The sequence below is a fragment of the Psammomys obesus genome, unplaced genomic scaffold, assembly GCF_907164565.1.
Source record: "Psammomys obesus unplaced genomic scaffold, mPsaObe1.curated_primary_1811, whole genome shotgun sequence".
Classification (NCBI taxonomy): domain Eukaryota; kingdom Metazoa; phylum Chordata; class Mammalia; order Rodentia; family Muridae; genus Psammomys; species Psammomys obesus.
Window position 1 is genome coordinate 27,157,386 of NW_026587216.1, and position 25,338 is coordinate 27,182,723.

General features: G+C 44.7%; 1 protein-coding gene and 1 non-coding gene across 4 annotated transcripts in view; one reads left to right on the forward strand and one right to left on the reverse strand.

Annotated features, from left to right (window-relative positions):
* Positions 1–4,416: 4,416 nt before the first annotated feature.
* Positions 4,417–4,544, forward strand: LOC129673795 (small nucleolar RNA SNORA17). Its single transcript, XR_008719724.1, has one exon. It is a non-coding gene; the product is annotated as a small nucleolar RNA SNORA17 (small nucleolar RNA).
* A 2,651-nt stretch (positions 4,545–7,195) lies between these two features.
* The window catches only part of Sulf1 (sulfatase 1), a 122,171-nt gene continuing 104,028 nt past the window's right edge, over positions 7,196–25,338 (reverse strand). For 2 of the 3 annotated variants that reach the window (XM_055603548.1, XM_055603549.1), the window contains 5 exons: positions 25,022–25,197; positions 20,170–20,312; positions 19,953–20,076; positions 17,409–17,442; positions 9,452–9,552 (listed from right to left, as the gene is read on the reverse strand). In XM_055603548.1, coding sequence (XP_055459523.1) covers positions 9,522–9,552; positions 17,409–17,442; positions 19,953–20,076; positions 20,170–20,312; positions 25,022–25,197 — 508 coding nt within the window. In that variant the 3' untranslated portion in view covers positions 9,452–9,521. Of the gene's footprint in view, positions 9,553–17,408; positions 17,443–19,952; positions 20,077–20,169; positions 20,313–25,021; positions 25,198–25,338 lie in introns of all 3 variants that reach the window. The other variant, XM_055603550.1, reaches the window with a different exon arrangement.

Consider the following 25,338-nt stretch of genomic DNA (forward strand, 5'->3'; position numbering starts at 1 on the left):
CTATAAACGAGTGTGTTGTTCGGCTTCAGCATGCAAATGTAATGCCCAGCTCATTGACCTAGAATCTCCCAGTTGCTGAGGGAGGAGGGTGTTGGAGAACATTCTTCTGGTTTTCTTCTTTACTATGATGTTCTTGTTCCTTGGAGGTGGAGTTAAGGTCTGAAAACACTCAAAAGTCATTTGGAACACAATGTGGGATGAGGAGAAAGGAGACAGTTTAGCGTTTGGTGTGGTGACTTTTTGCAGAATGGTTTGCCAACATTCGACACCCATTGCATTTCTCCGTTTAAGGGCGTGTAAACACTTTTTTTTTCCTTCAGTGGTGCTGGTTTGAGCTCAGAACCTTGCATATGGACCTTAAGCACATGCTCTCCCTAAGCAGCACTCTAGCCTTCTCTCTGGAACAGATTTTTGTTTGTTTTCTAAACAGATTTGAACCTGAGGCTCAGAAAGTTAAAGCCAGTTGTCTAGGTTGGTGCAGAGCAGTAGCGACAGGGCTGAGATAGGTCCCTCTCGCCAAGTCGTTCTTAATACAGTTCACAGTCAGCAAAGGCAAAATGTCCGCTGTAAAATAGGTTAGCACACATCACTTTTTGATGCATTATTGTTTTTGAAGAATAGAGGCATTCTTCAAAATAGAGACATTTCCTTGTGTAAATAGAAAACAGTGTAATCTGTACCTGTGGGAGCCATCCACACTTCATGTCCAACTAGAATTTTTTTTCAAAGGAAATTTTATTTATATAGCCAAGTATAATATTAAAATCATTTATTATATCTTACCTCAAATGTTTATTTATGGATTGAGTTTAATTCAGAGTACATCCAGTTTTGATATTACTTAGGATCTTAGCAGAATTTCCTGAAGTGAAATTTTATGGGGGGGGAGATTAGTTCTGATTGGTTGTATCTGAGCTTTGGGAGCTTCAGGTGTGTTATTTATTTATTTTTCTCCCATCAGTAGATTAGTCTTTCTGCTCACTTGTAGACAACTGAGTTTTCAGATTCTTAATGAAGGCTTAAAAAGAACATAGGAAATATACGCCAAGCCTCAAACCCCATCTGCCACCTCAAGTCTTGCACTCAGGGAAGCCAGTACCCACAGGAGTTGCTAGAACAGAGCTGGGCTCCTGAGGGTCTCAGAAATCCTACATTTCACCAACCATCCAAAATTTTTGTTCGGTCCACAATTCTGGCTCACAGTCTTTAGTGAACTTACACCCAGAAAGTGTCTTTTGATTGTTTGTTTGTTTTGCTTTGCTTTGCTTTGTTTTCTGAGGCTGCTTTGCAGAACCCTGTGTGCACCAAGGGACAGCAGGAGAATATGGAGGGACCCAAAACTCCTTTGAGAACGCTCTCATTAGCTCTGTAGCAAGGCACGCACTTGCCTAAGGTGCTAGCTGATAATACCTTGTGACTCTGTGTGTGTGTGTGCATGTGTGTGTGTGTGTGTGTGTGTGTGTGTGTCCTAGAGGTACAGAATGCGAAGATAATTGCTGCTGCATAGGTACATGCAGAGTAGCAGAGAGAAATCCTAATACTGCAACCCCCAAAATATTCTGGAAGCCAGACTCGATAATTCTGTTCTCCAGACTTGTGAGTAAGTCTTTCTATGTCTGTGTTCTCTCTTCCACAGCAAGGAAGGGTGTGGCTGGCAGGTGAGGCTAGTGGCCTGGTGCACTTTATCATTTCGGTCTGCTTTCATCTCATCTTTTAGTAGTCCTTAGTCTACTGTACGGTTGAAAGCAGAGAAGATGTTGTCTGTCCCAGACTTCCTGTTGCATTGCAACCAAATTTGTGTCTGTCTGAAGAGGTTTGATTGAAGCAATTCATCTTTACTCAGCCTTAAGGAGGGTCAGATGTGACCAGAAGCTCACCTTACCACTGTTGGCTTTTTGGCAACATTAAAAATAAAATGCCTCGGTGCTAAAGTATTTATAGACACATGTCCCTCTCTGAATTCAGTGTTTCAATGACAAGGGGCTGCGTGTGCTTTGTGTTTGAAAACCTAGGGATTTTCCCAGAGAACAAGCCCCTTGACTCTCATTTTCATAATCCAGAAACTCTACACTGTAAAAATGAGAAGTGTCCGGGAGAATACTTTTCTGTGGAAAAGTCAGTGCTTTTGATATTTAGTTTAGCAACAATAAACAGATGCTAAAAATGGTTTCTAGAGAGATAGAAATATGTTCAGATAATCTTATATCTTCTCCAGAAGGCTTCAAGCCCTGCCGAGCTGCTTTTAAGTGCCAGGATCTGTTGCTGTCATCTTTTACTGGTACTTTACTGTACATGTCGAAAGTGAGGAAGCAAATGCTGAAAAGTAAAGAAATGTAAAGTAAAGTAAAGTAAGGGTAACACTTGACAGTGGGCTTTTTTTTTTTTTTTTTTTCTTAAAATATATACCTCTATCCCAAACCCAAATGTTAATCTAGGAGCATGAAGCCCAAGGTTAGCCTTTAACTTTGTAGTGTAAAGAAATGTGAAAATGTGTCAAACTGGCGTTAGGATAAGTGTGTGTGTGTGTGTGTATGTGTGTGTGTGTATGTGTGTCTGAGTCTGTACACCTATGTGTCTGCGTGTTTCTTTATAGAGGCATGTTTGTGATGAAAGGCTGATTTGAGTTATTATCTAGAGTTTGATTTTGTGGGGTTTTTTTTTAGGACAAATATTTATTTGGAGATAATGATAATGTAATGTAAGGGGTGTGTGACTTATTTCTTTATGTTTAATGAACCTGATTGTCAAAGGACTAATAAACCTGGGTTTACAACATCATGAATACTTGATCACCGAAAATTAAGGAAAAAAGTTGAAAAAATAATAAAGTGTGTTGAACTGAAATTAAGTTGTCTTTAGGTTTCTTGCTTACTGGAGTGAAGGAATGGCATCAGAATGATGCACAAATCCGCTCCTTGCCTGCGTGCTGGCTGTATCCAGAGGCAGAATGTTCTGTGTAGAAACCGTTATGACCACAGTTTAAAGAGCTCACTGTAGCACATATTTCATGAACTTCCTGAGAGAATGCTTGTAGGTAGTTTGACATGTGTTCAAATTCGAAAGACTTTTAGACCGGGGAACCCTGTCCTCAGTGTGGCTTGATAAACGACGCTTACTCACTCCTCTCCGAGGCTTCACAGCATGCAGATCTAATTCTCATTCACCCTGCGAGTAAGTGTAGCATGGCTGTGCTGTGCAGAGTCCCCCGGGGATGGAGAGACAGAAGGCCCCAGCTACCCCATGAGGAACTTTTATTGCTGCTCACAGATGCTGGGTTAAGGCGAGAAGAGTCGGAAGGATGGCTCACCCGGAAGTAACACCGTCAATGGACTGTGTCACTGGCCTAGTTAGTCCCATGGGTTTGGCTAGCTTCTTGGGCTCCAGAGGAGCAGGTGGGAGCAGAGGGGAGCATCTTGGGCCTATTGTTACCACAGAGTTGGCTGTGCTGGGCGGTTCCCAAAGGCCCTTCTACAGAATGTTAGAGGCTGTTCCTCATGCCCATTAAACATCCTCTCCTCATCCTTCCCTGCCTCACGCCCCTCCCAGCCTCTCCACATCCCCCATGCGGAGGCTTTTCCCAGATCAAAACGTTCAGCTTCCACCTAGGAGAGGGAGTGTGAGCTGGTTACCTCTCGGTGTCTGACACACGATTACACTTGACATCCTGTCCTCCGGGTCCAGCTGGATACGGGGTTTTCCTGCCTCTCCCGACAAACAAGAGTTTTCCAAGCGCGCTGGCATCCGAAACCTCTGGATGAAGAGGCAGGAGGAGGTGAAAGGGAGGTGGAAATAGCAGCATGAGTCATGGGCTGAAGACCAGGGTGGATATATTTAGTCTGCTTTGAGCACTCTTTCTGGAAAGAAGACGGTTGTTCCATTTCCCATCTCCCATGCCCCCACACACCTCATGGCACAGGGAAAAGGTCAGAACGGTCCTAAATGCGTGTGTGATTGGTATACTCGTGAGTGTATGTGTGACTGGGAGATCCATCCTTCCTTCCTGCCATTGCACATTCACTGGGAAAACCATTCACGGCACAAAAGTGGATGCCTCACTCTTAAGCTAGTAAATGTGAACCAGAATAAAAAAGATTGGCTTCCACTGGGTTTCCTAAGCCCTCCTACCAGAGACCTTCCCAGACTCTCAGGGTCAGAATCTGTACCTTCCCTCCCTCCCCTCCCCGACCTGCAGGCCCAACAAAGCTGGTTCAAGGATTGGGTAGAACCGGTTTGATGCTGGAAGATTTTTAGCAGCTGTTCAAAATGGCCATGGTGTGTAGAGTAAAGAAACAGGATTTCTCCCTGACTGCTTACATTTCCTGTAACCCAAATACACACACACACACACACACACACACACACACACACACACACACACACACACACACACGGAGGGGGGTGCTTTAAGAAATGAGCACTGTCCCCAGAGGTGGTGCAGATGCGGCTGCTGTGTCACATGTGTGGCAGTGGGTAACAGAGAGGAGAGAGGCTACGCCTATGCTCCGTGTTCTGACCTCTGAACATCTCTTTAGTAGCCTAACACTCCGTGAAAAAAGTGAGCCTAAGAGAACCCCAGTCCAGCCCAGTGCAGTTCCGGACTGGCTGCCAGGGGACCAAAACATATGTTCTTGTCAAATACAGGAGAGCAAGCACAGTTACTTTAGAAAAAACTTTGCCCTGGATGGAAGATGCTTTTAGCTGTGCTCAAGCGCCATCTAGTGTTCATTGTGGAAAGCAGCTGCTCCACTTCCCTGCTGACTTCAGAGAATGCTGGCCCCGACCTGGGAAGTCTAGTTTTCTTCTGCTGCTAGAAAACTCTACTAGAATCAAACTGGTTCCGCTCCCTCTCTGAACCGGCTTTGTCGGGTTTGTGGAGTGAAGAGAGGAGGGAGGGTACAGATTCTGAACCTGGAAGTTCCCTGGTTTGAGGACTAGGAAAGCTGGTAAAAAGCAGTATTTTTGGTCACAGTTCATGTGTCGGCTTGACAGCCCTTAGCTTGTTGCCTCTGTGTGATGTCTCTAACAGCAAGGGTCTGGTTTTTAAAGGTCCGTCTCTCCATTTGCTTTGTACAGCTTCATATGTTTCTTGAAGGCCCAAGATACTGTGCTGGCAAAGTCCTCAGCAGCACAGGGAAGAGAAAGACTAGCTCCCTAGAACAATGGGCGAGGTCACAGTAGGGTGCTTCTTCAGTGTGGGATGGGCTGGGAATTGGGAGAAGCCATGGTTAGTCCTTCGAGGACAACTGTAGCTCCTAACAGCGGCTTTGTGGGTCAAAGGGCCACGAAAACTCAGGGTGGAGCACATGATATTTTGTTTGGGGATCTTGCTTGCCATCCAAGGATGTGTTGTCTGGTAAAATAGACTCTGGAAATCCCCAAAAAAATTCAACTCCATTGAGAACTTGAACAGTGGCCAAACCCCCAGCCCTGCCCACTACACTACCCCTTCTAGAGAAGACCAAGATGGCCTCAGGTATAGTTTGAAAATGGTGGTGTGTTGACAGCTCTCAGGAATAGCAGGAGCTGGGATGGGTCTTTGGAGGTCACAGATGCTCAGGGGGGAAAGAAAGCACACATGCTGAGGAGTTGCCATTGTTAATTAAAAGCCTTTGTTTCTGTAAATAGTTGTCTGAGAGAGGTTTGTGGGGGCTTCCTAACCTCACAAAAGTTAGAGGGTTCAAAATGATTTTACGCTGGTTCTTTTGTTCATTTCCTCAGTCTCACCATGAAGTTGAGGAAGACCTTGGGATTCTACTCCTCCTGCCTCCACCTCCAAGTGGAGGTGGTACATTTTGGGTACCCACTGCCACGGCGTGTGTGCAGCCCTGGAGATTCGCCCCAGAGTTTGTGCATGCTAGCCACACGTTCTGTCATCCGAGCTACCACCTCAGAATGGTTTAGGTCTCTTTGAATGTCACGTTCACTTTTTTTTTTCCTTACCAAATAAGGCTTTATCAAATGGAATCCTACTATGTATTTTTCCCCTTCTCTGACCATGTGTGTGTGCAGTAAATGCTTCTATGACCCACATGTGTCTGCTTAAATGGAAGAAGCATAGAAGAGCTGGTTCACCTCATCTCTGAAGTCCATGGCAAGCAGGGAATGGGCCGTGTTGATCAACAAGATACCCAGGGCAGGCAACCTCTAAGGCTTTGATCTCTTGAAACAGGCTTGAAACATAGCTCTGGAGACACACAGCCTTTTTGCATGATGTAGACTGGATGACTATTTAGCAAATTGTACCCAGAGTTTTCTCGGGATGCCAGCATGTGGCCTAAGCACATTTTACAGAAAAGGAACAAGAAGAAAGGCACACGCTGAAGGTTCTCTGTCATATGTAGAAATGTAAAAAAAAATTGATGGGAAAATAGAATAATGATTATTGAAGACTGGGAAGGTCGCTGAGATGAAGGTGAAGGAGAGATCTGGCAGAACATGAGCTAATGGAACTATCACACAGACCAGACTCCTTTTCGTATATACAACTTGCCTCAGTTTTCAAAAAAGGAAGTGTGGAGCAAAGATGCACTTCTGAACACTATGCCCTTTGACCTTGCTTCCTCTTCATGATGCTATGTATGGACTCCTTAAGGACCAATGGGTAAGTCTTTGAATCTTCACTATTTCCTCCTTTCTCTCTTCTAACCTCTAATCGAGACATTTCATAGATTCTTAATTTCTTACCTGAAGGCCTTTTTAAGAGATTTTCCACACAATGGTTTTAGTGGACAGTTAGGTTTGCCCTGGAGCTCACGGTTCCCTCTAAACTCTTAAGGTGCTGCTCATGGCTGTGTTTTCTTGCTTTTCTTTAGAAAACTACATGTGTGCCGCCGAGGACCATAAAGGGGTTTACAAAGCTCCACAGAGGACTATCAGTGTGGGGCCCCTTGCCCAAAAGTTAATCCGTATTTCAATATAGTGAAGACGAAGTCTTGGGGCCTTCGCAGGTTCTCAGGTGTATACAGAAATGCTGTGCCTCATCCTCCTGGATTGCAAGGAGGCACACTCAGAAAGGCACTAGCCCACAAACGATCTCTAAGACGTGGATTGTGGGGGCAGTGTGACACGCGTGGCTAACGCTCGCTCATGTGAGGTGAGAACTGGACTCAAGCTAACTTGTGACGAATGTGTGGACCGCAAAAGCTGGCTTCAGTTCATTTCTCTGAAACAAGGAAAAAGTTTCAACACCTTTTATTTCAAGAAATGTTGCTTCTAGACTTTCCTGAAGTCAGAATTGTTCTATAAAAGTATCACAGAGTATTACATAGGATTAAAAAAAAAAAACATAGTATGCTTCCTAATACCTTGAAATCTCTTTACAAAGTACATCATTCTAGACCATAAATATGTTTATTCTGTCATTCAGAAGATGGCACCCACATCTGATAAAGCGCTAGTTAGCTTTAACATATGTACAGACTCTATGATAAAGACTTAAAATTACTGAGGATTCAACTATACCACATTAAATTTTCTTGAAAAGTGTTCACTTTAAACACTTAAAGAAAAATATAACTTATCTACATGTTTGAATTCCCTAAAATTAAAAAGAAAGCCACTGTTGAGCTAAACAACAATATCAACAAGATCTTGCGAAACTGAAGAGGACACTGAAAGTTCTCAATGAGGTAATCCTTCAACTGGTCTCTAAAAGTCCAATTGAAATAGGGTTATATCAAGGATACAGATTTTCAAAAGCAGTTTTGAACGATGTCTTTTAGAAAAATCAGAGCTTGGTGACAGTTTTAAAAATAATCAAATAATACAACGTTTATGAAGTTAATCTCCATTCTGGTACATTTAAGGTTTACAGCATTTGTGATTTTAGTTTATTAAAATTGTCTTATAGAAAGTCAAAACTACACATGCTTTCTCAACGCTTAAGCTTATTAACCAAAAGAAGAAAAAAAAAATGATGAAGGTTAAAATAAAATAGGCTTTGTCCTTTTCCTTCTTTCAAGAAGGTAATCAAATTTTAGCAGTGTTAGCATTTAGTAAGCACAAAGAAAGCAGGTAATTTTTGTTTTGTTTATTGCTTTTCACTCATTATTTATTTTTTTTTTACCACCAACATTGTGAGCCATGCCTTTCTGCTAATCGATTTTAGCACGTCGAGGTAAAATACATGCAGTGTTTTCTGGAAAAGCATACATTAAACAATATGTGATCCATACTGTGTGTCATCAATGGAGAGCTATTCTTTTGTCCCGCCTAGGATAAACAGTGTGATTCTGATAAGCCTTTTTTTTTTCTTTTAATAATAACACTATCAACCAAGCAGACACGTATTCCAAACTCAAAGTGCAAAATCATTGATGATGATACTGAAAAATTCCAGTGGTTAGAAATGAATCCCAACTTCGTTACGCAGGCAGGGAGATGTGTTGACAGAGCCACCGAGGGCGTCAAGCTTTTAAAACTTACAAAGGCACGATTCTAGCCATTTTGACTGGATAGACTTTAGTTACGCATGTTTCTACAATATTCAGAAGATAATACTGCTTTAGTACCAAAAAAAAAAAACAAAAAAAAAAACAAAAACAAAGCAACAGAACAGAAATGCCCCCCCCCATCTTCTTGGTGAAATAGTGAATTACAATGAGTCCGTCAGTGCGGGAGCAGTACCTGTGCTTGTGCACAGTGATTTCTACTGTGCCAAGGTACCCAGGGATGCTCAGAATGCTGGGAACCTACGATTGCCACCACTAGTTTGCTAATCAAAACATAGGAAGAAATATCATGCTTAAGCAACTTTGATCTAAGCAGAGGTGAGCGGAGAGGAGGCACTGCCCTCTGGATTTGGTGCCCACTCCTTTGGGCCATTCTTCTCCATTTTCTGTGTGTGGCTGGAATGAAGAGGCTGCTCCTCACTGCGCACATCGGACACCTGATGAGCGGAAGTCCTGTCAGAATGAACGAGAGGATGCAACTGATCTTCGAAAGCATCCTCTTCCGGCTCCACATCCTGGGGATATTTTCGTTGCTGCTGGCTGGTAGGCTGGAGCACCAGCTCTGTCATCCCATTACCACTGATGTTGTCTTCAAGGTGATGGGTCTCCTCCCATCCTGTCTGTTCTTCAGTTTCACTCTTTCTCCAGTGTTCAGAATTCAAATGATTCACTTCTGGAATGTCGTTATTCCATTCAAGTTTTCTCTCTGGACTTAGTGTTGGTCTGGTCAAATGCAGGGTTTGGAGGCTGGCTGGCAAGGTCAAAGGAGGTGTTTCTCCAACCACATGACTCGGGTCTTCGCCTGACTCTGCAGAGGCCATCTCTGCTGGCACCAAGAGCTCAGCAGAGGTGACTGGGAAGCTACCTCTCTGAGCAGCTGGAGTCCCGTTTGCTTTGTTTCGCTCAGAGTGGCTGCTCAGCGGCGCAAACACTCTATGCACAGCTGTCAGGTCATTAGCCCACTCCTCCAGACTCAGTCTAGGGTTATGTCTGTCCTCATCCATGCGGTCGCTTACACCGGACAACTCCTCCAGGCCTTGCCAGTCGGTGTCTGGAGCAACACTGGACCGACTAACCTTCCCATCCATCCCATAACTGTCCTCTGTGGGAAGAGAAACCAAGGGACCTCATTAGCGCAACAGAATGTTTTTGACTCAACTGGATGAGCAATGGAACTATTTTGTAAGTTAACTTGAAATGTAATATTGAAAAGCATTCTCTACTAGTATTTGACTGCTGAAGAGTGATCTTTGCAAACAGAAGTGATTGAGGGACGATAAACAATTAGAAAAGGAGCAGACTGGGAGTATAAGTTAGTTGTTAGCATGTTGCATGGCATGCACAAAAGACGGGATTTGATCTCTAGACCACATAAAGCCAGGTGCACATACTCACAGCACTCCGGAGGGGGAGGCAGGAGATGAGAATTTCAAGACCATCCTTGGCTACACAGAGTTCGAGGACAGCCTCAAAACATGGACTATTGTCCTTAAGATAAAAACAGGAAGGGCTATCAAGTAAGTAAAAACCTCTGTGTATAAGCATGGCTGGTGTGGGAGTGACACTGTTCCGCCTGATGCAGGGACAGAGCCTATTCACCTGAGTCCTGCAGCTCTTCAGAGTGAGAACAGTGACAGGACAAAGCCATGTATCCTCTCAGGTTTCCAGGTGACTGGGTAGACAACAAGGTATTTTAATTTAATAGGCAAATGCTGAGCACAATATTTTTATTTTATATTTCTTGGTACTCAGGGCAAAAACAAATCTGAATTTGAAGCTCTTCAAGTTAGATGTGGCGCAGAAATGTTTCTTCGCATACATTGTCCTTCAGGGACGTATGCTTCCAGGAAGCCTTTGTGTGAGTGAATTTTACGAGTTCACAGGGCATACCAGCTTTCTGTCTGTCAGCACACCACTGGGGCTCAGATGAAATTTAGAAAAAGGGATCCTAGAGTAGTGAAATGAATTCCTCACAAAGCTATGTAGCAACAAGAAAAGCCAGGGAGACCACACAAAACCCACAACTTTGATGAAACCATAAGAGAGACGTCTGTGATCTTCAGGTCATCTGGAAGCTGGAAAAAAAAAAAAGAATGGATACCAAACCCCAGCAGAGTTGTAGACCACACTCTGGTACCAGCCTTAGGGAAAAAAGTAGGGAAGAGAAGTGGGGACAGGACTCAAGGTTGATTTGAGGGTGCCTGGAAAGAAATGCCATCCTCAAGTGTGAGATACTGCCAAGGGTCCTGCTGAGTCAGGGCACCGACGGCACGGGAGGGTACTGCAAGGGGTTCAAGCTGATAATCTCTGTATGGCTTGCTCCAGGGAGAAAGGAAACAAAGAGAGGAGAAAGATGCTTCCCGGGAGAGAAGAGGGAAACAAAACCGGAGACATTTCAGGTCCACGGGAAGGCCGATGACTTCCCTAGCCCCTAGTAATTCGATGGTAGGATCGTAGTAAATTGGGTTATATTGATATAACCCTTTAACCAGACCATCCCTTAAACCAGAAATCTTGTAAAATCTCCAAATTAATAAAATAAAAGCAAGCTAAATCTACACAAAATTACTCTGAAAGAATATACAAAACAAGAATTTTTAAAAAAGTATCCCTGCAAAAAAAAAAAAAAAAAAAAAAAAATTAACCACGAAGTGACGGAAAACTGCAGTGCAGTGGCTCTGGGCGTGAAGCTTTGCGGGTAAGAAAATAAAGTCTGCACCAAGAATCCTACGGTCAGACAAGCCCTCCTTCAGGTCTCAAGGCTGTAGGAAACCAGCTTGAAACCACAAGAAAACAAGGGCAACTAACCGGAAGGAATGAAACCCTTGGTAAGTTTCGCAGGGGTGAGGGGAGCAACCATCTTCATGAGGAAGACAGGACAGAGGATGAAAGGTGCAATACACGGACACCTAACAGAAGAAGGCCCTCCCCCAAGACAGCTCAGATGGGCTGCGATAAGGAAGAGCATGTTCTGGAGCACCCTTAGAGCCACCTTTACGTGTGCCACCTTGAGGGACTAGTGTCGTGCCTGACCTGAGTGGACAGGGCAGGGCTGCAGCAATGTGGAGATGGTCCAAGTCTAAATGTGCTTTTTCCTGTACCTATTCAGTCACGTAACGCTGACAAGAGCTGTTGTGGAGGAAAATCAGAGAGACAGACATGATCATGGGGAAGATTTCCCCACGGAAGGCCTTGCACACAGCTGGCAGGTGGACCACACAGGGCTCAAGGTGTTTCATTGGTTGGGACAGGAACAGACCCTTGGGGCTTGGCTCCTGGTCTTAGGGGTAGATGAAATGTTCAAGAATACTGTTAAAGGTTTGAAACAGAAGATGCCTATTGATTTGGACTTTTGAGTGACATGTTTTTACACCGTAGAGACTTCCTGCTTCTTAAGCCAAGCAGTTATTTTATTTTGTTGGCTTTTTGAGACAGGGTTTCTCTGTGTATCCCTGGCTGTCCTGAAGCTAGCTTTCAGTAGACAAGGTTAGCCTCGAACTCACAGAGATCCGCCTGCCTCTTGAGGCAGGGTTTGCTCCACTGCCACCCAGCTGCTTCTTCACATTTTAAATGGATACATGGTATTAAATGGACACAGCATACTGCATAGAATATTCAGAGCCCTGCTCCACAGGAAATTGGCTTGAGAAGTTAATGTATCCCCTCTGTCAAATGAGAGGAGACAATGGCTAAAAGAGGGTCCCCACTGAGTGGGTTTCAAGCAATAGAAAGAAGACTGAATAGGGGAAGATGCTGGTGACACCATGCAATTCTTCATGTCACCTCAACCCTCTCTTCATCCAAGTTCGCTAGTGGCAAACGCTTAATAACTGCTCAGGAAGCAGCTTGCTGGGGCTGACCTAGCAGAGAGAAAGTTGAAATGGAGCGATTTCCATCAAAGAAGAGGTTATTTAGAAAACACCCAGTGAAGAAGCATCTGGTCCACATGGTTTCCTAGGAAACCCACATGGTTTCCCATCTAGAGCCACGATGCTCTCCACACTGTTCTAGAAAACAGAAAGGAAGAGGAACCGTCAGGACACCTTTGGTGAAGCAAGCCTAACCCTGAGAATAGAGTAAGGCAGAGCAGTGGCTTCCTCTACCCTCAGAGATGTCCACACCCAAATCCTCAGAAGCTGTGGGCATCGCTCTAGGAGGCAAAAGGGATCTTCCAAGTGTGACAAGGTCATGGGTCTTGACGGGGTAATGTTCAGGTGAAGTCAAGATAATCCTGGGGTCCTTAGGAAAGGGAGATGGAAATGGAGAGAAAGAGCGGAGTCAGAGCAGGAGGTGTGACCCCGGAATTCGTGGGAAGGGATGGAGGCAGAGTGAGGAAGAATAGATGCTTGTATTGGGGGCACCAAAGATGGGGCAGGGGACAAGGAATAGATACAGCCAGAAGGGACATAGAAACAGAGTTCCCCTAAGCCCTGAGATGCATAAATGCAGGTTGTTCGGAGTTGTGGCAGCAGATTGCTACAGTTTCTTGCTACCATAAGAAACTAAAACCATATTTGAGTAATGGTGCTATCACCAACAGAAGAAAGAAAATAGGTAGATATTGCTGGTAAATATAAGTAAGTGCCTTATAACACTTATTGAAAAGAATTCAATATTATATTAAGAAAAGCATGCACAGCGACCCAAAGAAACTTAGTCCTTGAGTACAAGTTTTTTTTTTTTTTTAGCAGATCTATTAATATAATGCAACTGATTCATATATCTAATGAGAAAGAAAACATCCAAGCCTCTCATAGATGCTCACAACTCGTTTTGACAAATCCAGTTCTCAGTAATGGCAACAGCACTAACAAAAAAGTCGATGGTGGTTTCTGTAGCATAATGATGGTTTCAAAGTCTGTCTCTCTTCCCGTGGGGATATCCTAAAAGTACCTCGTTAGGATCAAGGACAAGCTGATATCACACTGGAGGATTTAGTGGGCTCGGGAGACATTTGTAGAGGGACGGACACTGGTACACAGACACCTCCGCAGAACTTGTGCCCATATCAAGTCCAGAGCTCTCAAAAAAACAAAACAAAACTGGTGCCCAGAAATGGCTGCTTTTAAATGTTAGGTGACAAAAACATAAGATGACACTGGACATATTTCAGGGTGTCAAGCAATGAAGTGTTCAAGAACAATGGGGAACTTTCCAGAGTCACACAGAGGACTAGAAGGGACACTAGGGACCTACGCTGGGACACTGTGGCCATTACAATAGTGATGGGAAAAGGACGTCCAGAGAAAAAGGAAAAGCTTTGCTCTATCCTTACACAAATGGCCGGGTAGATGAGGAGGGAAACCACGTCTTCATGGTCAAGCACGATTTGGGAAGCACAGGAGAAATGATGGAGGTGGCAAAAGATCCATTTGTAGACATCACATTAATAATGAATAACTCCTGGCTGCAGTGGGGCTCAGTGATGGACTGTTCGCTCAGCGCCAGACAAGATCAAACAAGCACGGTGAACAATCAGGCAAAGATCACAACTGCCAGGAAAAGCTAGTATAACGGGCTGTTCGTTAAAGAGGAAGATCGGCAATTGTAGGGTGGACTAGCGCAGCAAAAAGCACATTAGCCGAATAACAAAGCTCCAGAGACCATATCCCTGGGCAGAGCGGGGTTTTTATACCAGACCTGCTCCAAACAGACGACTCCCTTCTAGTTGTAAGAACTGGAGACAAACATCATTTTACGAACAACTAACCGGCTGGATGATGTATGATTCTGGATTGAATCCTGGCCTAGAAACCAAACCCCATAAACATGAGCTTATAGACATTTGGCAACACGTGCCTATGGCATGTGGACTAGGTAATGCCGCTGGTTAATGCCGATGACCTCGCTTTAGGTAATGGACAGCAGTCGTGTGCAAAAATGTTGGGAGGAAGTACATCGTAAAACATTTCTACACAGAGGGATATGATGCCTACAAATGGCTCAGAACTGATAGAGAAACAGTGTATGATAAGAGAGAGAGAGGAGATGAGAGACGAGAAGCAAACGGGGTAAAATTTCTTGGATCTATTCCAATAGCTTTTCTGTAAATGCTAAGTTATATGAAAAAAAAAAAACTAAAAGTATCAGGCATTAGGGTAGAGATGTGTCCCAGTTGATGGGGTGCTTGTCCAGCATACACAGGAGCCCCAGGTTCAATCCCCAGCATGGTATAAACTTTGAAGCACTTTGAAGGAGGGACAGGAGGACTGGATATTCAAGACTGTCCTCTGAGATCACTGATTAAAGAGTTCAAGGCGTCTTCATACTGCCCTGGCTTCTGCCGCTTCTCAGCTCACAAAACCATACTTTTCTATCAGGCTATCATGAAGCTTCTTTTTCAGACAGCCAACACGTGGCTGGCTTTGTTCTGAAAAGCAAGTCGTTAGAATAAACGTAAATGATTTCATTTTAAGATAAGGCTCACCCCACCCTGGAAACAAAAAGGTCAAGAAACCACTAAAGAGAACTTCCGAATACACCTTGCTTTCAAGCTGAGTCACCATCCTTTCTGGGTGGCACTTGTGAAATATATTAATCTACGTTTCAGAACGAGTTTTGCTTTGTACCCCGTATTCTGTTTACTGACAAGCGCCATCAGTTCCTGGAGCTTGTCACGCAGCAGGACTGGGATTAAAACCATAGGCAGCCTGGTGTTACCATGGAGATGAACAACTGTGCCACCCACAGCCATATTCAGTATTAGCTATTGCTCTGGAGGAAGAAGAATCAGCTCCAGTGTGGATAGAGGCGAGTGGTCAAGGGTAGATCTCACCGCAGTCTATGGCCTACAGGATTGAGTACACAGGACCAGGCCGCTGACCTACCCAACAAAGTTTCCATGAACTGCCCAGCAGCCCCTCAGCCATTGGGCCCTTAGCCACATTGCCAAGACCTCTTCTTGGACATCACAGCACGGCAGCAGAAATGACGTTCATGTACAAAGGGAAGAATAAAGGTCCCGCTGGACCTGTTGATCCTTACTCCACACTGCATCATCGTTAAGAGCTTTTGCTTTTACGAAAGACAGAGTTTACTTCCCGAGTCATGGTGCTGCTTTCTGGTCTAGTCGCACAAGGGAAATGTGACAAGAGAAGCAGTCTGCTTGCCCCCTCCTCATGTGCAGATAGCACAAGGGCAAGGAGGGAAAAGACTACTCTCTGAAGCTCTGTAGTCTGCTTTGTCCAAGATATGCTTTCTACGATGCTATGTTGAGGTTTCCAATTTCTAATTGTTTAACATCTGGCTGTCCTAAGTTATTTTTTTCTTTTGGGCTGGGATTACAGGTGTATGTCATCATACAGTTAATTTTGAGGGGAGAGTGGTGTGAGAGAGATGTTTGTCATTTGATTACACTCAAAGTGAAATCAAATTTCCTTCGTTTCAGAGTTGTCTAGATGTCTTCATTTTGCCATGGGGAGTAACTGTGATTCAGTTCTGGCCAGGTACGTGCCTTAGCTAACCTACTTACACTCTTTAACATCTTTCATGACACCAGCAATAGACAGAAGACTGAATATCCCTGAGTGTAAATTGGGATTACCATAAAGTAACTGTAAAGTCCGTATTTAATGTTAGGACCGTTTACAGTGCCATCCTTTGGAAATGTCTTAACACATTGGGAAGCAGGCGACTCACTTCAGGTGGCGAGGATGGTGCCTCATCAGCCCATACCTGGGAAGGCTGGCTTAAGAGTAGGCTCTGCTATATCTTATTTATAAATGTTGACTAGCGGATGGCATGGTATGGGGGCAGATGGAGGAACAACCACAAAATGGCCCCAATATCTCAGCTTTCTTTGTTCCCATGATGCCATTTGGCTTCTCTGGAGCAATGAGCTCCTTCTGCAGGGAAGCATGTGAGACCCTGGCCCAGGAGGTTGGTGGGAGAGGTCAGAGGTGTGATCAGGGTGCCTTGGGATGGCAATAATCTTTTGATTCTCCGAGGAGGTATCAGTGTGGGTGTTGCCAATTAATTCATCCTGCTTTGGTAGAAAGTAGCAATGTAAGCAAGAAATGCACAGATTGGAGTTGGGACACATCAAAGCCTCCTCGTCCCTTTAGCACAGATGGCGAGGGCAGTACACACCCCCAAACTAGCACAGTTCAGATAAATCCTCCAAAGCTGAGGCTCAGGGTAAAAGATCAGCAATGGCTGACATTTCTGGATGATCAGTGGACAAGCTTCCGGCTGTATAGCCTCCTCCAAGTAGGAGGCAAAAATGTGGGATAGAGGGGAGAGATGTGAAGGTAAGAGCTATTTGTGAAGCTTCATGCATTGGGACTATTGTTCTTTTATATTTTAGGAACTTGCTGTTTGACACTAAATACCCTGTCCCTAACCCCTAGCACCGTCTCTTCAGTCCCCTTCACCCTGCAGAGCCTTCTGAGTTTTTCTTAACACCACTGTATTTACCAACAAAGTTGATGACAAGGAAGTTCTTTGTTCCCTCTGACTTCAGCATCAAAAATATTCTCAAAATTTCCCTTTGACCTTTTAAAAAAATTATTGGCAGTATGCTTAAATGAAAACAAAACAAAACAAACAAGCAAACAAACAAAACCTCTCTCTTAGTCCCATGCAGCCTCTCAACCCAGTTGTGTAAACAAAACAAATGAAATCAATCCCCACTCTCCCAGAGGCCATTCTCCCAGCATTCCTTGCTTCGAAGCATCATCAACAAGCAAACAGCCACGGCATGCATAGGAGAGAGCAAATGCTAAGAGAGGCGTCTCATGGGGTGCAGTTGAACTGATTGGAAGCAGAATGAGGAGCCTGGAGCCAGGGACTCATGGGAATGAAGACACCGTTACAACACACATGCACCAGAACCTCTGCTCTGCTCTGTGGGAGATGGTGAGAACAGAAACTAGCCGACCGACATAACAGATCATGCAATTATGGGAAAGAAGCTGCTGAAAATTAAAAAAAAAAAAAAAAAAAAAAAAAAGTGAATACCTGTGTAGGTCATAGCTTCCTCCATCTTTAGTTCCTGATATAGGGAAATACAAGAGGAATTGGTTAGCTCTAGAACTCACAGACCCTTTCACTGCGCAGTTCCCACGAATACATCTAAATCCTAGAAAGAAACACAGTGTTAAATACAGGCAGCACTGAAAATCCGACGGAGGCAGTCTAGTAATTAGTCTCAAAAGGACTGAGTTGCTAAGAATAAAAAGGCTTTAAAGGCAAAAAAAAAAAATTGTTAAAAGAAGAAAAAAAATGGGTGGGTGATGACAAGAAAGCAGAGCGAAGGTGTCTTCAGAAGTTCGTGTAATTCTGAGTAAAATTAGTATTTTTTTTTTTTTTCAGGGGAGGGATGTTTGAAAAACAAGGCCAGTAACAGTCTCCCGCAGGAAGAGTCTAGAAGCTGGTGAGATCCACTTAAAGTGAATAGCACTCACTAGGCCCCACCTGGCCTATCATTTTGCCTATCACATTCCTTACAGTGGAGCTGTTAAGTCAGTCATCACCAATGAGTTATGGAGCCATAGTCTTTTTGGGAGTGATGGCTGTGTGTAATATTTCTAGTTGCCTCTAATAGTTTGGCTTAGATCCCAGGCCCCCCCCCCCCCTTTTTTTTTTCACGTTGGATTTTCCTCTTTTCATCCCTCTTTTTCTTTCCTTGTTTTCTTTCTTTGATTTCTGGGACGGTCAGTACACAAATGGGATATTTCCAAAGCTTTAAGCTAAATGAACTACGTGGCCAAAATACGTGCTTTGCAGGCCTAATTCTTGCTTGGCTATTTTTCCCTGGGTGCTGGTGGAGAAGTGAGGTGTGACCCCTCCTGGGACTTTCTTATATGATATGCATTGCTGGATCGAGGATCCTACAGTGGAGGAAATGACACGCAAATGGGTTGATCATTTTGGGAGAAGAACCTCATTTCTCCGTTCAGGTCTGTGGTGTCCCATCAATTCAGAGGTTTCAACACCTGGTCTCCAGTTGGAGGAGCTGTTTGGGGAGGTTATGGAACCTTTGGGAGATGGAGCCAGGTTGGAAGAAGCATGTCACTGGGTGTGGGCTTCGTGTATTGATAATCTCGCCTCACTTGCTGTTCTCTGGTTTTTGCTGGAGGTTCAGCTTCCTATTCCAACCACCTCGCCCACCATTTGCTACCGCGCTTCCCTAGCAGGGCGAACTCTTAGCTTTCTGCAGCCACAAACGAAAACAAACTCTTTCTTCCATTAGTGACTTTTCACAGTGGTGTTTTATCACAGCAACGAAGAAGTAGCTAACACAAAGTGACATGGCCAAAGGGCTGTCATTTGATTGCTAGGGACGACATCTCTACACATGACAAACAAGCCACAAGTTGAGACCTGGTTGCAGTCAGTATGCTCCATCTGGGATGGAAAAAAAAAATGACTCACTGGATAAGAGTGTATAGCGCTCTTCCAGGGGACCAGAGCTTGGTTTCTAGCGTCAGGGCGGGTGGCTTGCAGCTGCCTGTAACTCCTGCTCCAGAGGATAATGACACTCTATCCAGGCCTCTTCTGGCATTGCACTCATGTGCTTAAGCTCATATACAGACAGAGATGTGTGCATATAATCGAACTCAGAGAGAGGTGGGGGCAAGGAGGGAGGGAGTGCTCTTGCAAGCCAGATATCGTGACGTATACCTATATTCTCAACATTTGAGAGATTGGCCACACTGGGCTACACAGCAAGTTGGAGATCAACCTCAGCTCTGTACAGTAAGAGCTTCTGTCACTTGTGAGGGTCTCCTGGAAACTGCTTTCCAATGCCTGTGACTTTAGCCTGTCATCCTAGAGGGATGTCAGGGCCATCTCTAGTTCTTTTTTTCCTGCCCTACTATGAATAGCTGACATTTACATTTCTACAGAAATGATACAGACAATGACTTTTTTCATTAGCCAGGCAAAGGCTGAGAAAACAGTACAAAGAGCCACATCTACATAAGCCAAAGGGGAGAGGAAGTCAGGCTCACCCAGCAGGATGGTGACCTTCCCAGTGAGGTTTCAGAGTCCAAGTTAATGAGCTTCCTAAATATTCCTATTTTCAAATGGGAGATAGCGGTAAAAGAAATAGAGTCCCCTTGTCTTGGGCAGGGGTGCAGATAGGGGTGGAGGGTTGCAAATGTGGACAAGCAAAAGCAGGGCTCTGTGTGTCTGTCTCAAGCAGCTGTAATAAGAAGAGCTTCTGCTGTCCTTAGGACTACTCAGGGCAATGGCAAAAAACCCCCAAAGCCTCGACCTCACCTTCCCATAGAGGCTTCTGACAAAACCCAAGGCTTTCTGATAGAATGGACAGGTGCAAGACATTGGAGGGGTCCATTTCCCAAATCTTCAATAAATTCAGTTTCTTGCTGCTCTAGCCAGAGTAAGAGACTTAGAGATCAAATTATGTTTGGAACCGTTTACAGAGCTTCTTGTAAACATATAGTTTAGGTACCCTAAACTACGTGCTTATCCATGGAAATCTTGATAACACAAAGCATTATCTAAATAGGACAGAAAGAAGTAATGTTTTTTTCTTACCAAGGTCAAGGCTCTTGGGTCTTGGGTTGCACTGCTTATATCCTTGACAGCTTCGGAGCTCCATCAGCTGTATGTGTAGCTGATTTAAAATGCCCCGTTCTACTGTGTGCACAGTATTTGTGAGCTGTGGACAAAGAGCACAGGACAACAGACTTAAGTACTTGTCTGGCAATCTCATGTCCAACCACCCTCACCAAGGGAAGACATATGGTCTTACCTGATAAGGATCCGTGTTCATGTCAAAATATTCCAGAAAGCCGGTGGCGAACTCACAAAAAAGAAAATTGTGCGTCTCATTGACGGTGCGCAAACACCAGTAGGTGTTATTGTTAGAACTCGTGCACGCGCAGAAAGATCCCACTGTTGGAAAAGAGAGAAAGCCAGCACAGTGAAAAGAGTGAGAAACCTTCACAAGCCGGGCACGTCAGGGTTTCTGTACAGTCTTCACGGCTTCTGTCTTACAAGGGCTACGGTTAGCTGTCAAACACAAGCATGCCCTTTCCTTTGGGTGCACTGGCTCTGCGAAATCCGAAAAGGCAGGAGGCGCAGGCAGGCTGAAGACCAAGGTCAAGTTAGTCACCCTCCTTAACTCTGGAAGGCAGCGGTCTCCAAAATGGGGTGAGTGGCCGGAGTATTGTGAGAAGAGTAACAGAGCTTCTATGGTTATTATTATTGTAGTCTTTTCCGGACCAGGAAAGCATGCTTGTTTCATAAAGCAACGGAACGAATGCCTTTGCTCTGACTCGGGGTCACACAGCCGGTGTCGCAATCATGTATGGAGAAACAGTCTTAGACTAAGGTGGAGCCCAGCTTGATGAACTTGGAGATAGTGTCATCTGCAATTACAGATGAGTCTGTGTGGGCACAGGAGCAGGCATACATGCATGTGTGAGAACGACTTGGGGTGTCATCCCTCAGTGACACTCTCCCTGCGTTTTGAGGCAGGAGCTCTCTTTGGTCTGGAACTCCCTAAAGCAGTCTACACTGGCTGGCCACAAGCTCCAGGGAGCTGCCTGTTTCTCTCCCCAACCACGAGACTGCAACCATGGTTACCAAGCCTGGCTTTTTATATTGGTCCTGGGGATGGATTCAGGTCTTCATGCTTCCATCGTTAAGCACTTTACTGGTTGAATCCAATATGTTTGGATATCTTAGCTCATTCAGTTCTCAAAGGACTGCTGGACACATTTTGTGCCCATACCCACTAACAGATGGGGAAACTAAGGCCCAGAGTGATGGAGCTGACAACTGGGAAGTCTGACATTTAGCTGCGAGGCTACTGCCCTTTGCAATATTGCACACACTAGATCTGGCTTCCAAGCTAAAGGGGAATGGATCTTTTAAACAGAAAACGAGAGGAGCTTATGTGTTCAAATATTTTTCACAGACCAGGTAGCTTTGGAGCAGTTAAAAACAGCACCATGGGCTGCATGTAATTCTACGTCCCCAGTGCTGACGCCCCTCAACAGGGCTCACTTGCTTCTGCTGGTGAAGCTATATAGATATGCTACTCTTGCTGCTGCCTGGCTTGCGGGCTCGGACCATGTAGCCCAGGCTTGCCTCAGAACTCCTGATCCTCCTGTCCCTGTCCCCCGAGTGCCAGGCGAGTCCGGACAATGACATGTGTCAGCCTTGGTGGCATACAGGTTTTGGTCTTGTGAATCTAAGCTCCCCCATGTTCTGTGTGTTCACCTCTCCTTCACTCCAGAAACATTTTTACAAAAGAATATTGAGAAAATGGAGAGTATTTCCATTTGTTTGATTTTTTCGTAGCAAATGCTCTCAGTATGTCATTCATAATTTATCTTCCTTTTATGTGAACATTTAACTCACACCTACATATTAAAATCCAGGCAACCACAATATTCTAACTTATGCAGGAATTTTCCAAATCAATAATTTAAATAGGCTTTGAACCTGTTTCACAAAACATACAAGTATAAGAACTTCTGATTGCTCTGAACATATAACTGATAAATCTCAAAGATGATAGAAATTTAAAAGTGTAATTTCAGCAAATGATTGTTTAGTTAATGAAAGTACTAAAAACTGAAGAGCATCATTGCCTTGGCATACTAATGATATGGTCCAGGGGCTCAGCATCTGCCCGAGCCTGTTTTTCACTTAGGTAACCATCACATCCTTGCAGCCAAAATAAAAGCATTTTTGGAACATGGCACTGAGATTTTAGAAAAGGAACCACACTTTTTGTGACTTCCAAAGTTTAAAATGAAAACCACTCTTAAGATGATTTTAATATTTCCAGTTACATTAAGTTTTTATTTGGTACATTTTCATAATACACAGGCCAAGTTGGTATATAATAGTATAAGAATAGCCTAATTAAGACGAGTGTGGTGGCCTAGGCCTATAATCTCAGCACTCAGAGAGTCAGAGGCAGGCGGATTGCTGTGAGTTTGAGGCCAGCCTGGTCTACAAAGTGAGTCCAGGACAGCCAAGGCTAAACAGTGAAGGTCTGTCTCAAAAAAAAAAAACAAAAAAGCAAAACAAAAGCCTAATTAAATATGATCAATGTGTTTATTTGTGTTACTTATGTGGGCACATAATAAGAACAAGCAAAACCGTTTTAAAGGGGCTGAGGAGATGGTGTAGCAGCTGAAAGCACTTGCTATATAAAATCTAACGGGCTGGAGTGCAGGCCTCAGGAACAAAGTGGGCATCTCCCAATGCTGTAACTGCAGTTTCAAGTATCCAGTGATCTCCTCTGGCCTCCATACATATACCTGCATTCATTCAGACACACAGACACATAGATAGACGGAAACACACACACAGTCACATGCTCCCACACAAATAAATACAATTTTTAATTGAGAAGGAGGAAATGGCAGCACAGGACTAGAGAACACCATGTGAGGCCTTCCTAGACACGTTAAGTGTTTTTCTTTCTAGGAGAAAACAAGACGTCATTAGGAGGTCATTCTGACTCTGGAGAATGGTTTGGGGACATGAGGACAGGATGTGGGAAGCCACACACACAGGAGGTCCGGCAGTAGCTGGGGTGGCGGCTTAGTCAGACCTTGGTCTAATGCAGTCAAGCTGTAAGTCATTCTTCCTTGCTCTTCAAGGGACTTTCCAGCCCCAGGCACATCAAACTGTCTACTTCCTCTTGACATCACCAGCAACTTGGTTCCTACCGCAAAACCCCTGCTCATAGACTAGCTCTGCCGGGATGCTGAACTCATCCATTTGGACAACTTTCGTACTGCTCTTTAGGGTTCAGCTTTATTGCCACCTTTTAGAAGAGATTCATTGCTGCATTTTGGACATGAATGGCCCTCAAGGCCCAGCAGCTCTGTTACTGGGAAGCACCAGACCTTCATTGGCTGGGACCAAGTACGACCATGAGGTGGACAGATTCCTCTATCATGCGCTTCCACCATGACACCCCACCCAAAAGTAAGCCCCAAAGGCTTATCAAGGCCAATCAAGCAGAAATGAATGTTTTCCTCTTTTTGACTATCTGAGGTATTTTGTCCCAGTGGTGGAAAGACGATTAACACACACATCTTCATTACCTCTAAAGGGTCCCCTTGAAAACTTCATTCACTGTTTCCCTCATTCTATGGCAACAAAGTGTAATTATTTCCTTTAGCTCATTTGCCTGCTTGCCTTCCACTTCCCACTAAAATCAAAGTGGGATGAGGGCAGAACCCCACCCCTCCCCAGCAATCTGAGTAGCCCTCAGAGATGCCCAAAACTCCACTTCTGGAGCCACGATAAAAGCTGAATGTTGTGACTAAGAGCCTCGCTGGCCTCACTGTGATGATGAACACACATGCAAAGACCAAACACAACTCAAACAGCGGCAGGACCGACAGGCACAAGCTGCCCAGGACGGCCCGCCATGCTCTACAGAATAATCTGAGCCCCATATGCAGGCTTGAGCAGCTGCCTGGGTACCCGCTACTGACTCTCGCAGAGTTGGGGGTTTTCTTCACACTCCTGCGAAGCCTTCAGTCACGTGGTACACACGGTTCCCCTTGTGCTTAGTGAATATCGTGAAGAGACCAAAGCAAACAAAAGCACTTTTTTTCCAGAAGCGCATAGCTATTCCCCACCCTGTGCTGTCCAAGACAGAAGGCTTCCGTCTGCGTGGACTTTGGGTCTGCCACCACAGGGGACCAGGATGAGGAGGGTTCGGACCCTGTGTTTATGGCATCCTTACCGGTGGCTTTTATTCCTTCTAAGACACATGTGTTAGAATTAAAGCTGAAGGTGGAGGGAGAGAGGGAGAAGGGAGGGAGAGGCTGGGAGGAGAAAAAACTGCAGTTGGGGTGTAGTATACGAAAGAAGAAGAAATAAAAAAGGAAAAAAAAAGAGGGAAAAAGAATTAAAGCAGGAAGTAGTCTATTTGGGGCAAAAGCGCCCTGGTGTTTGTTGCTACTGAGCAGGTTTATTGGGCAGAATCTGCCTCAGAAAGCCTCTGTGTGAAACCTCAAGAAGAGACTTGGTATCTTCAAACAAAAGCACCAAACGTTTCCAGGAATAAAAGCCAATACACCTGCGGTCCTGACATTTGTGAGGCTGTGGCAAGAGGACTGTAAACAAGAGGCCTTATCTTTAAAACACAGAACAATACCTGAGAGGAGAGGGTCAGATGGAAGGGGAGGAGGACCGCCCCTATCAGTGGACTTGGAGAGGGACATGGAGGAGATGAGGGAGGGAGGGTAGGATTGGGAGGGTGTGGGGGAGGGGGCTACAGCTGGGATACAAAGTGAATAAACTGTAATTAATAATAATAATAATAATAATAATAACAATAATAATAATACAGAACAAAAATTAAAACAAGCAAAAACAACCAAACCACAAACAAACAAACAAACAAACAACAAAAACCAGAAAAACAAACCGAGGTTTGTAAAGAAAAGCGATTTTTCTTTTGCCCTAGCAAGAAACAAATGATTCCAGCACAGGATAATATGACGTTTCCCTTTTGGAACTCCCCGGATTGCCGGGTTTCATCCTTGGGATCCTCAGCCCACGTGGGCACTGTAGGGGAGGTGCCCTCACACTCCGAGGCATGTATGGCTGGGGGGACTTACGGTTCCAGAACGGGGCGGTCTGCCAGTGGTTGTTGTCGTGGGTGAAGCAGGTGAGGCCAGGCAGGCTGCACTCCTCCCCCTTCCTCTGGCGTCTCTTCTCCTTCCTCTCCTTCTTCCTCCTCCTGTTCTCCTTGAAGAGCTGCAGCTTGCTGTCCACCTCCTGAGCAGCAGCTTCCCTAGACCGAGACGAGGAACTCTTTTGATGACCGGAAAGGACTTTACGGGAAGTGGGATATTCCTGAGCCTTGCACAGATGCGAAGGCGCGCAGATGCTCCAGCACAGGCGGCCTCTGCTTTTCACCGAGGACTTCAAATAC